Source organism: Thalassophryne amazonica, chromosome 16, assembly GCF_902500255.1.
Source record: "Thalassophryne amazonica chromosome 16, fThaAma1.1, whole genome shotgun sequence".
Lineage (NCBI taxonomy): Eukaryota > Metazoa > Chordata > Actinopteri > Batrachoidiformes > Batrachoididae > Thalassophryne > Thalassophryne amazonica.
The window spans coordinates 30,629,757-30,646,651 of record NC_047118.1 but is presented as its reverse complement, the minus strand read 5'-3'; the positions used below and the strand labels follow the sequence as shown (position 1 = coordinate 30,646,651).

The 16,895-nt window shown below is 39.4% G+C and overlaps 2 protein-coding genes across 2 annotated transcripts in view; one reads left to right on the top strand and one right to left on the bottom strand.

The window, feature by feature from the left end:
* Nucleotides 1–9,415, bottom strand: part of sez6l2 (seizure related 6 homolog (mouse)-like 2) — an 83,895-nt gene extending 74,480 nt beyond the window's left edge. Inside the window, exon 1 of the mRNA XM_034190438.1 lies at nt 9,412–9,415. The gene's annotated coding sequence lies outside the window, so the exon portion shown is untranslated. The remainder of the gene's footprint in view (nt 1–9,411) is intronic.
* asphd1 (aspartate beta-hydroxylase domain containing 1) lies at nt 16–15,374 on the top strand. The gene is made up of 6 exons (XM_034190440.1): nt 16–120; nt 3,595–4,047; nt 8,001–8,207; nt 13,163–13,370; nt 13,437–13,550; nt 15,050–15,374. Exons 2-6 carry the CDS (start codon nt 3,610–3,612, stop codon nt 15,157–15,159), a joined length of 1,077 nt encoding a protein of 358 aa, XP_034046331.1. The 5' UTR covers nt 16–120; nt 3,595–3,609; the 3' UTR covers nt 15,160–15,374.
* Nucleotides 15,375–16,895: the final 1,521 nt, after the last annotated feature.

Below are 16,895 nucleotides of genomic sequence, written 5' to 3'. Positions count from 1 at the left end.
GTGCGCCCTAGCGGCCGCACGCCGTCACTGCAGCGGCAGCCCTCCACATTTGGAGCTGTCCAGCAGCGCGGTGCTGAAGTGCGTCCACACCGCGGCACCGCTCGGTACAAATAATTCGAGGTAATCGCACAGATGTGAGATGCGGCGGTATTCGAGTGCATGTTTGCTCATTGACCTGCCTGGGTGTGCAGTACGGTGTTGCATGCAGAACCTTATTGCATTGTGATTTTCTGCAGTGGGGGGCGGTTTGCGCATTCCACATAATGCAGATATTAAATGTCAGTCATTTATTTCATGTCGTTGCTGATGACGCCTCTATGTTGGACTCTTTAAGTGTTTCTCATTTTACATGATCATGACGTGGCATGAGATTTCTGCAAACCATTGGTATTAAATGTATTAAGACCACGAACGCACGCATTGCAATCAAGTGCGCATACGCGAGCACGCACGCATATGTTCTCTTTGTGGATTAAAATAAATAAATAAATGAATAAATAAATAAAAGAGCCGGCAATCTGTCCCTATGTCCTTATTTTAACCACACGCACACGCAGCAGTTTTGAGCAAATGTGGCTGTAAATCTGTTTTCCAGAACAAATAACAGAGATAGGAGACTTGAAAGTTAGAAAGACAAAAATGTGAACATGCTGCTCTTAAAATTTTACAGAGAACTGTACAGTGCATCTGCAAAGTATTCACAGCCCTTCACTTTTTCCACATTTTATGTTACAGCCTTATTCCAAAATGAATGAAATTCAATTTTCCTCAAAAATCTGTGTAATGTGTAATGTTTGATTTATATATATATATATATTATATTATATATATATTATATTATATTATTATATTATATATATATTATACAAATAATGGATGGTAAGGAGTCCAACATAGAGAAATACTGGATGAAGAAAAGTTATATTGAACTAGGCATAGCCGAGTCCAATATAACTTTTCTTCATCCAGTATTTCTTTATGTTGCACAACTTGCCATCCATCAATTGTTATGTTCTCCACCCCCCTCCCAAATTAAGCAAACAACAAAGAGTCAAGTAAATTAGATCAATTTATTTTGTTGTGAACAGCATATGAATGCTTCTAAAACGTCAGTAGCGTGCTTGTCTACCTTCTTAGTGTTTCTGGCATCCTTGGAGTTCAATATTTCCACCAGTTCCTCCTCTGTGAACTCAGCAAACCTCGCTGGCAGACGAATTTCTGCTGTTGTTTTCTGCATGTTTGTTGCCATTTTTTCCAACCGGCGTCGGTCAGCAAGTTCCTGACCTCCCTATGTCATTAGTGATGCCATCTCACAATAATTGTATGCTGCGCTCTGATTGGCTAGCTGTTGGCAGTAAGCTCTAACGCTATTGGTCAGTGGGAACCAATCCAATATAACTTTTGGTCCTAGCCTTTTTGGATCCCTTTGGATCCAACATAACTTTCTGGTGCCAAGCATGAAAAAATACAGGTAAATGATGGACAGAAAGGCTAATCTGTGATTGGCTATTGCAATCTGAGTGGAGAATATATATATATATATATAAAGAAATCACATGGATGTAAGTATTCACATCCTTTGCTGAATATTTTGTTAATGCACCTTTAACAGCAATTATAGCCTCAAGTCTGCGTGAATGTGATGCAATAAGCTTGGTGCACCTATCTTTGGGCAGTTTTGCCAATTCCTCTTTGCAGCACCTCTTAAGCTCCACCAGGTTGGATGGGGAGTGTCGGTGCACAGATAACTCAATTAATTTAGACATCAAAACAATTTTTTTAATTAAGTAAAATAAACCTGGTTGATTGGTAAATTATCTTATGATGTGGTAACATAAACAACTAAAGAAGCAAGTACTTTTGATTAAGTGAAATAAACAAAAACATAATGAGTTAGGCCAACTCAAATAATGTGATGAAATTAATTGCCTTAAACTATTTTAGTTTGTCCCAGCATGCACTTGGCAAAAATCACTGAAATGTTTGGGACAAGATGCTTTTCCACCACACAGCCACTTAAAATTGTTATGTAATTACATAATATAAGCTAAATTAAGCTAACTGAGTGATTTTCCTCAATTAAAATATTTTTGTTGTGTGAAGTATTTGAGTTAACCCAGTCTAATTTGCTGAACCCATTCAGATTCCTAAAGATGTGTGAGCTGGACTAACCTTTGTTTGTCTTAATCAAAATATTTAACATCTCAGGTTTTACAGCATGTGGATAAGTATTTAAAATTACTGCTTTATTACATCATATAAATTACTTCAACACCCCATGACAGATTTTACTCAAATAAATCATTTTGATTGATTACATTGTTTGAATTAACATAAATGGTTTAATTCAATCAAAATGGTTTATTGAAGTAAAATACAATTCATGGGTATCAGGCTGGATGGTCAGGAATGGCTGGACACAAATGCAAGGCTCGAACAGAGGGTAAAAGGGTTTACTGTGGTGGAGAGCAATGATTGATACACAAGAAGTCTGCCCAAAAATACAGCAGTACAAAAATCATCAAGCTTATCATCAGACTCAGGTTACTTCTCCAGTGAAGGTGGGTGAATTGGGACAATGGCTTGTCCAGTACACAGACAAGAAGAATTCCATGTCCACATAATGCACTCAAAAAACTGATGCACTGGATGAACTCAATTCAGTTATGTGCAGGATTTCCATCTAATAAATATATGTAGCCCCAACTCAAATAAAGCACATCCATGCAAGATAATTTAATTTAATTTAGTTGGGACTACATATATTTATTAGATGAAAATCCTGCCCATAATTGAATTGAGACCACCCAATGAATCATTTGTTTGTGTGATACTCCAAAAAACAACAACAAAGAACAAAAAACAAACAAAAAAACAAAAACAAAAAACTGGCTCATTGGATTGGATTCCAGCTAATAAATATATGTAGTCCCAACTCAATTAAATTACATTATCTTGTATGGATGTGTTTTAGTTGAGTTGGGGCTACATATATTTATTAGATGGAAATCCTGCACATACGTGAATCAGAGGTGGGACAAAGTCACTGTCAAGTCATTCTCGAGTCATCAATCTGCAAGTCCCAAGTCACGTCTCAAGTCAGCTTGCAAATAATTGGTGGTCATTATGACTTGAGACTTGACTTGGGACTTGCTGATTCATGACTTGAGAGTGACTTGATGGTGACTTCGTCCCACCTCTGAAGTAAACTGAGTTCATCCAAAGAGTCACTTTTTGAGTGTGGTAGTCCAGCACCACCACTGAGCTACCTGGCCTACCCTGCAAGAGAGTAAAGTAATAAAAAAGAATGAAGGATGAGAAGATTTGAACTCAGGTTTAACTTTTATGGGGGCCTCTCTTCCCTTGGAGGCAGTGTGCAAATCTGTTAAGCCTCACATTTCTCTATTTTGCTGTTACTGTAGCATACTGTACTTGATGGGAGGAAGTTGTACAGGCCAGTAAGTTACTACTGAGGTGCACAGAAAATATTAAATTATCATCTCAGTCAGTTTAAAACATGCATTTTTGTCATGTCCAGTGCTTTGCTAGATCACACATTTTCATACATCTCTTAATTTCTTTCCATTATTTCAGTGGCACGTTTAAAGGATGCACTGGTCAGTTAACGCACTCCCGCTGCCTTCTTACGTGGAGCTGGGTGTCCACTCATTGAGCGGACTACTGTGGACCCTGCTGCTCCTCTTTCTTTGGCACTGCTATCGAATAGGCTCCGACCTGCCCATCTCAGGCCATGCACATACAGGAAAACTCAAGTCAGGCTCCAGGAGGTCCCTCCGTGGTGGGAACTGTACCGGAACAAAGTGCAGTGCACGATCCAAGCTCTCCAGAAGTGATTCCTTTATTTCCATGGAAACGGAGGAGGATGATGAGCAGGGACAGGGCTACCTCACCCCGGTGCTGAGTCATGCTTTGTTTCCGGCCCGAGCCTCTGCAGAAGCCAAGAAACTGTACGCAGCACTGCAAGAATATGCCAAGCGTTACAGCTGGGTGGGCATGGGCCGCATTCATAAAGGTCTCCGTGAGCAGGTCAGTCCTTCCTCATCAATTCATATATTGGTGTTAATGTGCACGTGTTGTGGGTGATATGTTCAGTAATGCACTACTTTGGTATAATTTTAATCTGTTATTGTGCGGAACATTATGCTCCATATCTTGATGCTCTATAGCACACAACATGACATACACGGCACAAATCCAATTGGGGTATGTCTAATTCAATTGTGCCATTTATAGAGTGCATAATGTGAATGCAAAATTGGGTCCAAAGTGGTGGGATGTATGTTTTGGCCATAATAAATAAACAAACAAACAAATAAATAAATAAAATAAATAAACCAATCAAATTGTCATCTACAATCACCTTGAGACTCCACCAGGTAAGCAGCACTCTGCTATTTAAACAGGCCATATTGCAACATGATTTTGTGAATTTCTCCTCTGTGAGATCAGTAAAGTTTATCTTTATCTTTATGATATGTCAATAATCTGCATTACACCAAATATTGTAGAAACACATTTTTTAATATGCTGGAATGCATTCAATGGAGTAAATGCAATGGTATCATGTGTGTTGCAGAGATGACACCACAGTGAAACAGTCTTGAGTGTGTTCAAAACTTGTGAATGGCCATATTTCACAAATTGCATCATAAAATGTCTTGCATGTTGTTATATACATGTTATTACAGGTAGAGAGGCACAAAGGAGTGCACGCACAGATGAGCACACATTCTGCATGTTTGCATGATACAGGTTTAATAACAACTCACCGATGTCAAAGTACGGTGCCCTAAAGAGGCCACAACAGTTCCAAATTAAGACACCAGCAAATTTAAGTACATTTACAAAAAAGGGGTGGGTCCAAAGTGGTGGGATGTATGTTTTGGCCATAAGAAATAATTACATAAATAAATAAATTAAATAAATAAACCAATCAAATTGTCATCTACAATCACCTTGAGACTCCACCAGGTAAGCAGCACTCTGCTATTTAAACAGGCCATATGCAACATGATGATATGACAATAATCTGCATTACACCAAGATTGTAGAAACACATTTTTTAATGTGTTGGAATGTGTTCAATGGAGTAAATGCAATGGGATCATGTGTGTTGCTGAGATGACACCACAGTGAAGCAGTCTTGAGTGTGTTCAAAACTTGTGATGGGCCATATTTCACAAATTGCATCATAAAATGTCTTGCATGTTGTTACATACATGTTATTACAGGTAGAGAGGCACAAAGGAGTGCACGCACAGATGAGCACACATTCTGAACGTTTGCACGATACAGGTTTAATAACAACTCACCGTTGCCAAAGTACAGTGCCCAGAAGAGGCCACAACACTTCCAAATTAAGGCACCAGCAAATTTAAGTACATTTACAAAAAAGGGGGTGGTGGCCAAGTGGTTAGTGTGTTTGGTTTCAGTGCGGAATGTTCCCAGCTCAAACCCCACCTCTGCCACATTTCTCCATATAATGTGGAGTTGTGTCAGGAAGAGCATCCGGTGGAAAACTTGTGCCAAATCAACATGTAGACCTACCTTGGATCTGCTGTGGTGACCCCTGAGTGAAAATGATGGAGCAACCGAATGGTCTTACTTTACAAATGCAAAACAACAACAACAACAACAACAACAAAAACCTGCTTCAATTCTACATCAAAACACATCTTGCAAAACTGATGAAATGCCCTGCAGTGGACTGGCCTCCTGTCCAGGGTGTACCCTGCCACAAGTCCAATGACTGATGGGATTGGCCCTAACCACACCACTTCTGCCCCCACCGCTGTAGATGTACACAACATATGCAAAAACACACATGCAATGCAAAGCTCAACAACACAATGGAAGTATGAGCAACACAAAAATCAGTTTCTGCCTGGGGCTCTTTTACTGATGGATTGTTCATCGTATCATGAACTAAATAATAAAATGCAAAAATTTATCTAAATTAAGAGTAAAGTCAACTAAAAAATAAATAAATACACTGAATTAGCTCTGCCTATCAGGTATGTGCTGTAATCCAAAAATAATAAAAATGAAGCTGAATTATGGATTTCTGGTCATATCTCATCAGTATTTATCAGTGGCATACATATATTTACACCTCCAGGTACGTCATGTGGATCACATTTAGCAACATAGGTGTTGATACAACATTTGAATAAGTATGCATACTAATAATGGATTTTTAATTTTGGATATCTGGATATATCTTGAAGCATCCAGCCCCCTCTCCAGGAGTTGGGTACCAGAGTTGGTGGTGGTCCCTCTGTTTAAGAAGGGGGAAAGGACGGTGTGTTCCAACTATAGGGGGATCACACTCCTCAGCCTCCCCAGTAAGGTCTATTCCAGAGTACTGGAGAGGAGAATTCGACCGATGGTCGAACCTCGGATTCAGGAGGAGCAGTGTGGTTTTCGTCCTGGTCGCAGCACACTGGACCAGCTCTTCACGCTCCATCAGGTGCTCGAGGGTTCATGGGAGTTTGCCCAACCAGTCCACATGTGTTTTGTGGATCTGGAGAAGGCGTTCGACCGTGTCGGAGTCGAGCCGCTGCTCCTCCACGTCGAAAGGAGTCAGTTGAGGTGGCTCGGGCATCTTTTCCGGATGCCCCCTGGACACCTCGCTGGAGAGGTGTTCCGGGCACGTCCCACTGGGAGGAGGCCCCGGGGAAGACGCAGGACATGCTGGAGGGACTACGTCTCTTGGCTGGTTTGGGAACGCTTTGGGGTTCCCCGGGAGGAGCTGGGGGAGGTGTGTGTGGATCAGGAGGTCTGGGCGGCTTTGCTTGAGCTGCTGCCCCCGTGACCTGACTCCGGATAAAGCGGAAGAAAATGGATGGATGGATGGATGGATATATCTTTCCAATATGTAGCAGTAGAAGATGCATTTTTACAGCATGGGTACCTCATGTGGAGTGCATGGGACAACATGAGTGCTATGACATTTGCATCATTTTGCACATGTGAGGAGAACTTATTATTATTTTATGTAGTTTTGGCTATTTCTCACCAGAACATAGGTGTAGAAAGTTAATATTTGCGTCATATGTGGAGTATGTAGATGGTTCTTTGCTTGCTGTATCTAAGAACCTATATATGTTGGATATGATATGATTTTGGTATAAATCTGCTGTCATGTGCGAGTAAATCAGTCGCTCCTTTCCTGTTTGCAGCTGGTTCTGCTGTGGCCTGACTTTTGGCAGGAGTTTAGCGGGAGGGAGCATATGACTCCCATCCTGGCCGCACTTCACTGGTTGCCAATATATTTTAGGGTTCATTTTAAAATTCTTATTTTTGTTTTTCAGTCCCGCCATGGTTTAGCTCCATTGTACCTCTCTGGGCTTCTTCAGCCTTGTGTACCTAGTTGGTACACAAGTGTACCTGACCAGCTGCTCCTGCAAGTGCCAAGGTCCAAAAGAAAACTCAGGGGGGACAGGGCTTCTGTTACTCCTCCCATACTGTGGAACAGCTTGCCTCTGGGTGTTAGGGAGGCACATTCTTTGGTTATTTTTAAAGTTCGTTTAATAATTCATCTTTCTTTCCTTGGCTTTCGACACCAATGAGGCTTAGTTTTATAACTTTTTAATTGTATTTTAGTTTTATTTAGTGGTTCTTTTTTATGATATTGTATCTTAATTTGTATTATGTTTGTAGTGTACAGCACCTTGTGTCAGCACTGGCTGTTTTAAGGCGCTTTATAAATAAAGTTGGTATAGTATGGTATTGTATCTAACAAAAAATTTCAGTGTCCTTCAAAGGAAAAACAGATAACATGTTCCATTCTGGTAATAAATTGACCTCAGCATCTTTGCAGGATGTTATGTAAAACATGTTTTGCTTATTTTTCTATCATTTCTGGCAACAGTTATTGTTACACCATCTGTTTCAATGATTGAAATTATCAGAAGAAAAGAAAGCAAGATTTTAAATCTAAGACAATTTCTTTCTTTCTTATTTTTCTCATTTTACAGATCAGATTGAATGATCACTCTGCTATACAGAAGCCTCACCTTTTCTACCTGCCAGATGTTCCAAGTGTTCCTTTCTTTCCACGTGATGCTCACAGGCATGATATTGAAGTTTTGGAGGCTAACTACTCAGTAATCATGGCTGAATTCCAGGCGATTTATCAGAGGGGCATGGAGTCCAAATTAGGCTGGACCTGTATGGGACCAAAGGTATATAAAAAAATGTTATCAGGCTCAGATTTGCAAAGGTGCAAGACAAGAATTATTTCTGAATTTTACAAGAAGATTATTCATAAATGGAGTGTAAAACACATAGTAAGAGCCATTTTTGGGGACTTAAGTGCCATAGATAGGAACTTTATGAAACATCCAAATAGTATGTGGAACAAGGTGGGGCAATTATTTTCAAATACAAAATGCAATTTTTATGACTATAGCTGAAGTTGGGGGAATTTTTGTCTGTCATATTCTACAGATATTGTAATAATTGTAAAAAACATGTTTCAAAATACTCAAGACAGTAAATGAATCAGCCACTTCAAACAATGATTCACTGTTTTGAAATAATCAAAGCACTAAATAAAATACTTTTTTTTTTTTGAAAATGCCTAAAACAGAAAATAAAACAGCAAATCATTAAAATTTCCAAACTGCAACATCTACCAGGAATGTTTTCATGACACAAAAAAGAAAAGCACCTAAGACGACTTCCATATACGATGAATGAATCACTATCCAAAAATCAATATATAATTTGTCTTACTGAACATACTATCGTATATTACTTTGCTGTTGCATTGGAAGTTGACTAAGTATACTGTATACACAATTTACATCTGCAGCCCTAGGGTAGTGCTTCATGTGGCCTAATTAGTTGACATTTGATGTTCAAATTATATTTTTTGGCTTCAGCCTGATAAAATTTTGCAACTGTGCAATTTTTTTCAATGATTTTGCCTGTAAAATTTCCATTCACAAACATTAGAACACCACATTCTACTTTTAAATATGACAATCTTCTGCTCCCCAACCATAACTTTAACCACAATTTTGATTAACACATGAGAAAAAGATATTGTATTAATATATGTATAAATTGCTTTAAACTATGTCAGAGAAATAAAAATAAAGCATAATTTACTTCTTTACCCTGGGAACTCTTAACAAGTCAGCATTTTGAAACGGTGGGGCATGTGGCGGCACATAAGGCTCAAGAAGTTCAATTACATAATGACTACCTCAGTCCTTCAGTATATTGAAATCTGTAGTTGCATGGGCAGGCAGCCATTGCAGTGAAACTAGCAAAAGGGTTATACACTCAACAAAAATATAAATGCAACACTTTTGGTTTTGCTCCCATTTTGTATGAGATGAACTCAAAGATCTAAAACTTTTTCCACATACACAATATCACCATTTCCCTCAAATATTGTTCACAAACCAGTCTAAATCTGTGATAGTGAGCACTTCTCCTTTGCTGAGATAATTCATCCCACCTCACAGGTGTGCCATATCAAGATGCTGATTAGACACCATGATTAGTGCACAGGTGTGCCTTAGACTGTCCACAATAAAAGGCCACTCTGAAAGGTGCAGTTTTGTTTTATTGGGGGGGGGGGGGGGGGGGGGGATACCAGTCAGTATCTGGTGTGACCACCATTTGCCTCATGCAGTGCAACACATCTCCTTCGCATAGAGCTGATCAGGTTGTCAATTGTGGCCTGTGGAATGTTGGTCCACTCCTCTTAAGTGACTGTGCGAAGTTGCTGGATATTGGCAGGAACTGGTACATGCTGTCGTATACGCCGGTCCAGAGCATCCCAAACATGATCAATGGGTGACATGTCTGGTGAGTATGCCGGCCATGCAAGAACTGGGACATTTTCAGCTTCCAAGAATTGTGTACAGATCCTTGCAACATGGGGCCGTGCATTATCCTGCTGCAACATGAGGTGATGTTCTTGGATGGCACAACAATGGGCCTCAGGATCTTGTCACGGTATCTCTGTGCATTCAAAATGCCATCAATAAAATGCACCTGTGTTCTTCGTCCATAACAGACACCTGCCCATACCATAACCCCACCGCCACCATGGGCCACTTGATCCACAACATTGACATCAGAAAACCGCTCACCCACACGACGCCACACACGCTGTCTGCCATCTGCCCTGAACAGTGTGAACCGGGATTCATCCGTGAAGAGAACACCTCTCCAACGTGCCAAACGCCAGCGAATGTCAGCATTTGCCCACTCAAGTCGGTTACGATGACGAACTGGAGTCAGGTCGAGACCCCGATGAGGACGATGAGCATGCAGATGAGCTTCCCTGAGACGGTTTCTGACAGTTTGTGCAGAAATTCTTTGGTTATGCAAACCGATTGTTTCAGCAGCTGTCTGAGTGGCTGGTCTCAGACGATCTTGGAGGTGAACATGCTGGATGTGGAGGTCCTGGGCTGGTGTGGTTACACGTGGTCTGCGGTTGTGAGGCTGGTTGGATGTACTGCCAAATTCTCTGAAACGCCTTTGGAGACGGCTTATGGTAGAGAAATGAACATTCAATACACGAGCAACAGCTCTGGTTGACATTCCTGCTGTCAGCATGCCAATTGCACGCTCCCTCAAATCTTGCGACATCTGTGGCATTGTGCTGTGTGATAAAACTGCACCTTTCAGAGTGGCCTTTTATTGTGGGCAGTCTAAGGCACACCTGTGCACTAATCATGGTGTCTAATCAGCATCTTGATATGGCACACCTGTGAGGTGGGATGGATTATCTCAGCAAAGGAGAAGTGCTCACCATCACAGATTTAGACTGGTTTGTGAACAATATTTGAGGGAAATGGTGATATTGTGTATGTGGAAAAAGTTTAGATCTTTGAGTTCATCTCATACAAAATGGGAGCAAAACCAAAAGTGTTGCGTTTATATTTTTGTTGAGTGTATGATCACATCTTATCCTAGTCAAATCTCTTGCAATCCTGCAATAGTGAACACATTTGGGAGGCATATTTCTCTGTCCTGTATTTTCACGCTGTAATGACATGAAGGTGAGTCGTTTGGGTTCCCTCCCCTAACAGTATTGTTTTTAATTATTTACTGTATGCTGAGTCCCACAAGATGGCAGCATTGGATCATTCACTCACTTGCATTTTGAGAGTCAAAGCTCTTGTTCATGTTTTTGGGAAGGACTTCAAATTTATTTTAAATGGCACATGTGCACATTTTCTATAGACTGTTCTCGGGCCTACAATGCTGATATAGTCACAGTCAGAATTAATGCAACCTGTAGGATTCATGTACACATTTTAAAATATGTTCAGAAATACTTCCCCAATTCCAATGAAGTTGGGACATTGTGCAAAATGTAAATAAAAACAGAATACAATGATTTGAAAATCCTCTTCAACCTATATTCAGTTGAATACACCACAAAGACAAGATATTTAATGTTCAAACTGATAGACTTTGTTGTTTTTGTGCAAATATTTGTTCATTTTGAAATGGATGCCTGCAACACATTTCAAAAATGTTGGGATGGTGCAACAAAAGACTGGGAAAGTTGATGAATGCTCAAAGAACACCTAACTGGAAACAGGTGAGTGTCATGATTGGGTATAAAAGGAGCATCCCCAAAAGTCTCAGCCGTTCACAAGCAAAGATGGGGTGAGGATCACCACTTTGTAAACAACTGCATGAAATACTAGTCCAACGGTTTAAGAACAATGTTTCTCAACGTTCACTTGCAAGAAATTTAGGGATTCCATCAGCTACAGTCCATAATATAAACAGAAGATTCAGAGAATCTGGAGAACTTTCTACACATAAGTGGCAAGGCCACTTCGATCCCTCATGTGGCACTGCATTAAAAACCGAAATCATTGGGCTCAGGAACACTTCAGAAAACCATTGTCAGTTAACACAGTTCGTTGCTACATCTAAAAGTGCAAGTTAAAACTCTACCATGCAAAGCAAAAGCCAAACATCAAGAACATCCAGAAACGCTGCCGCCTTCTCTGGGCCCGAGCTCATTTGAAATGGACAGATGCAAAGTGGAAAAGTGTGCTGTGGTCTGATGAGTCCACATTTCAGATTGTTTTTGGAAATCATGGATATCAAGTCCTCCAAACAAAGGAGAAAAAAAGACCATCTAGATTGTTACCAGCGCAAAGTTCAAAAGCCAGCATCTGTGATGGTATGGGGGTGTGCAAGTTGCCCATGGCATAGGCAACTTACACATCTGTGATGGCACCATCAATGCTGAAAGGTACATCCAGGTTTTGGAACAACACATGCTGCCATCCAAGCAATGTCTTTTTCAGGGACGTTCCTGCTTATTTCAGCAAGACAATGACAAGCCACATTCTGCATGTGTTACAACAGCATGGCTTCGTAGTAAAAGAGTGTGGGTACTAGACTAGCCTGCCTGCAATCCAGACCTGTCGCCCATTGAAATTGTGTGGTGCATTATGAAGCGCAAAATATGACAACGGAGACCCCGGACTGTTGAACAACTGAAGTCGAACATCAAGTAAGAATGGGAAAGAATTCCACCTACAAAGCTTCACCAATTAGTGTCCTCAGTTCCCAAACGCTTACTGAGTGTTGTTAGAAGGAAAGGTGATGTAACACAGTGGTAAACATACCACTGTCCCAGCTTTTTTTAAATGTGATGCAGGCATCCATTTCAAAATGAGCAAATATTTGCACAAAACAATAAAGTTTATCAGTTTGAACATTACATATATTGTCTTTGTGGTGTATTCAATTAAATATAGGTTGAAGAGGATTTTCGAATCATTGTATTCTGTTTTTATTTCGATTTTCCACAACATCCCAACTTCATTGGAATTTGGGTTGAGTGAAAACAAGGGAGCCACCAAATGGACTTAGTTCTACTGGACATTCCAAAATGAACCTGAAGCTAAACATATATATATATATATATAGACTTGCCTTTTGTTTGATCTGGTGCATTCAAATTAACCAGTGTTTAAGAGGTTTTTATTCAATACATGCCCTGGTGGGTACATGTCTAGGCTTTGAAAAAGAAACAGAAACGAGTGCAAAATTTGAAAATTAATGTAGAATAAATTTAATATGGTGTTTTTGGTGTATACTCATTTATCAGTTTTAATGTTAATCAGCCTGGTGTCTTTTACAGGGCCAGGCAGTCTTTTTGTTGTACACTGCAGGCATCTGCATGGTGGAGAATTGCCGCTCCTGTCCTCGTACATACCGGACACTTCTCTCTCTCAGAACATTTATAAACAGTAATTCTTTGGGATCTGCTGGATTTTGGGTGTTGGGACCCGGAGCTACACTGGGGAGCTCATATGGACCCACTAATACACGCCTACGCTGCCATCTAGGTGAGTAAATATTTGCAACCCGGAGTAGTTTCCTAACAGACAACTTAAAAATTTTGGCTTTTGTAGGTTTGCAGACTCCTCCTCTGTGTGAGCTGGTGGTGGGAGGAGAGCCTCAGTGTTGGTCAGAGGGGCATTGCCTCCTGGTTGATGACTCATTTCTTCACACCATCTCCCACATGGGTTAGTGAATCACATGTTGAGTTTGAGAAACATAATTTTCAATTTATCTGTGCACATGTTCCACATTTAACATTCACTGTTTTTTGTTTTTTTTTTAAATTAACTCAATCATATGAGAGCATTCACAGTCAAAACATGGACTGAGCATTTGGTAAGGTTTGAGGAAACCAATGTTTAAGGTGTCTTTCTAGTTGAGGAAAGGTTTATTAATGTCGACTTCATGGACAACGCTGTGATCTTTACAGAATCAATGGATACTTTGACTGAAACACAAGATGTGAAGGATCGGAATGTCTGGGTTTGTGATTGCTTTGATTCAAAATGAAGATATGGATTTTCTTCATTCAGCCAGCAGGAATTTATCTGTGTGTAGTGAAAATGTCAAACTTGTGGAGACATTTACATACCTCAGCAGTGACTTTCACTTCTCTAGGTGCTCTACCTTGACTGACACCTGGGAAGAGCTTGTGTGGTTATGAGATTGATGGACAGAGTTGTTTAGTGATGCTGATATCTTTGTAGGAGAATGAAGGCCCACATCTTTGGTGTTCTAGTGCTTACTGTCTTTACTTCATGGTTGTGAGTTTTGGACTCTACACTGCAAAAACTGTTCCTCTCAAAATAAGCCAAATAATCCAATGGGGTAATTTTTTTTTACTTGGTTAGAATTCTCAAAACTAGCAAAATGTCTAGGCACTGGATAATCAAATGTGCTTTAAAACTAGACTGAATTTTTTGTTTTAAGAGTAGCCTCTGTCTTAAAATAAGGAAAACAATGTTGTTCCTTTGCTTGGATGATTTGGAATCCACTGCCTTTCCTTGTTATTGGTTGAATATAGCTTGATATTAGCTGGAAAAAATTTATTAAGAAAAAAGTGAGATACATTTTCACAAAATAAGACATTTTTTCTTATGTAAAAAAAATGCTTGACAAGATTATTTTTCTATTTAGGCAAAAATTAAGTCACATTTTCTTTAACAAGTATTTTTTTACTTTCCAAGATTTCAGTTTTTGCAGTGCAACAGTGACCTAAGTAGACAAGTAGATGTCTTTGGTGCTAGGTCTCCCCCGAGGATCCTTGGGTCCCAGGAGAATGACACTGTCAGATGAAAGGCTACTGTGGGAAATTCACTTGCACTTTGAGGGAACATCAGCTATAGTCTTGTTGGCAACATTTGCTCCCCTGTACACTCTCTCTTGGTTGCTAGTGGTGGCTAACAAGTTTGAGAACCATACTTTATGTGAAATGGAGACTTATGCATGTCACTCTTCACAAGAGAAGGCAAGGGAGCATGAATTCCCTTTTCCAAAGAAGTGAATGGAATGGAAACCAAATCATTAGCGGCAATGGCATAATGCAGTCTGTAACCTCACCACTTGATGACACCAAATCATACACACTGTAGCTTTAAAAAGCATGATTTCATGATAACCACAGGCTTTCCTATAGTTTGATAAAAATAACTGTCGCTCACCCGTCTTGTGTCTATTTTAAAAGGGCCGTCAGAAGTTGGACCACGAGTTATTTTGTGTGTGGATCTTTGGCATCCGAATGTGGCTGCAGCAGAGAGACAAGCTTTGGACTTCATGTTTAATCCAGATCATTAAATCAGCTCCTGCACTACAAATATACAACAAGCAGATTTGCCTTAGATTAATTTTGTATTTTTTGTGCCTCGTGCATCTGTTTCCAGAAAACAATCACTGTGTACATCAGCTCTAAATAAGACATTAGCCACTTTTACAAAGTGTTGAATTTACAATATGTTTCTCACATGAGCATATTATTATGGATGACATTTAAGGAAATTGCATATTACAGAACAGAAATCAACAATCATTTACACCATATATTCTGCTAATGAAGGCATTTTGCATGTGACACAAATTTATTGTGGCTTTGTTTTGAGCCAGTGGTGCATGTGAAATAATTCTCCGGAACAAAAAAGGCATTTAAAGCTTTAGATCATGTGTGAGTTAACCAACAAACTGTGAAAATATAAAACTGATAAAATGAATACAAAAGAAAAATTTCATATGTATATATTTTTTGATTTACTGTACCATTTGCTAGCAGAGGTATTTACTGTAACTTTAACATACTGATAATTTTCTTGTTTTTACTGTGTGTATGTATGTATATATAGTATGTTTCTATATTAAAAAAAATGATTATATTTTTATTTCATTGTAACACTGTGGTTAAATACTGAATTACATGCATTCATGATTTTTACTTATTTTCTGCTCAAAATCCAAACCTCTTTACATTGAAAATAAATCTGTATTGACTCAGCACCTCGGCGTCAATGAATGCGGTATGTAGCCATCAGATTGAAATATCTTGCAAGGAAATAGTAAGATCTAAACAAAATGAAAAAAAAAGAGATGGGTGAAAGACATAGCGAGGACTACTTTCTTCCATCTGCAAAATATAGCGAAGATCCGTCCTATCCTGTCTATGGCTGACACTGAGACCCTGATACATGCATTTGTTTCTTCTAGATTGGATTACTGCAATGTTTTATTTTCTGGGTTGCCGCAGTCCAGAATGAGGAATCTTCAATTGGTTCAAAACGCTGCTGCCAGACTCTTGACATGAAGCAGAAGGTTTGACCACATTACTCCTATTTTGGTGTCTCTTCAGTAGCTTCCTGTCTTTGCAAGATCAGATTTTAAGGTCCTGCTACTGGCCTATAAAATTGTTCACGGACTGGCACCACCCTACTTGGGGGATCTACTTAAGCCCTACATACCAGCCCGTGCTCTGCGCTCACAGGACGCAGGATTGCTTTGTGTCCCTAGGGTGAACAAAACGTCTGTTGGAAATAGACTCTTTTCCTATCATGCCCCGTGGAGACTTTTAAGTTGCGTCTGAAGACGCATTTGTTTTCTATTTTATATTTGTTTACTATGCTTTTATTCCTTTTTCTTTCTTTTTAACTTTTTTTATCATGCTTTTAACCTTTTGATCATGCTCTTTGATTTTTTGATTTAATTTGTTTTGGTTGTTGAGTTGTTTCATGTGAAGCACCTTGAGACAACGCTGTCATGATCTGACGCGTTATAAGTTTAATAAATTGAACTGAATTGAACTGAAAGGATGGTGGAGAAAAAACTAGTTACTTAGTACTTGTATTACCTTCAGTCTTTTAGTTGCTACTGATTTTAAACTTACTGGCCTTTAATCAGTGATTGAAGACAAGATCTGCACCAATATTAATTAATTTTAATTTAATTTTAATTTGGCCCATCTATCTGTCCATGAAATTTCACTGAAGTCGGTTCATGTCTTTTAGAGATATCCTGCTGACAGGCAGTCAGATTGGCAATGAAAACATAAA

What these genes read in the sequence shown, in the direction of transcription:
- asphd1 (XM_034190440.1), top strand. Translation starts at nt 3,610, where the DNA reads ATGCACTGGTCAGTTAACGCACTCCCGCTGCCTTCTTACGTGGAGCTG. An exon ending in ACGCCTACGCTGCCATCTAG is followed by an intron (nt 13,371 to 13,436) that starts GTGAGTAAATAT and finishes TGGCTTTTGTAG; the next exon opens with GTTTGCAGACTCCTCCTCTG. An exon ending in TCACACCATCTCCCACATGG is followed by an intron (nt 13,551 to 15,049) that starts GTTAGTGAATCA and finishes CTATTTTAAAAG; the next exon opens with GGCCGTCAGAAGTTGGACCA.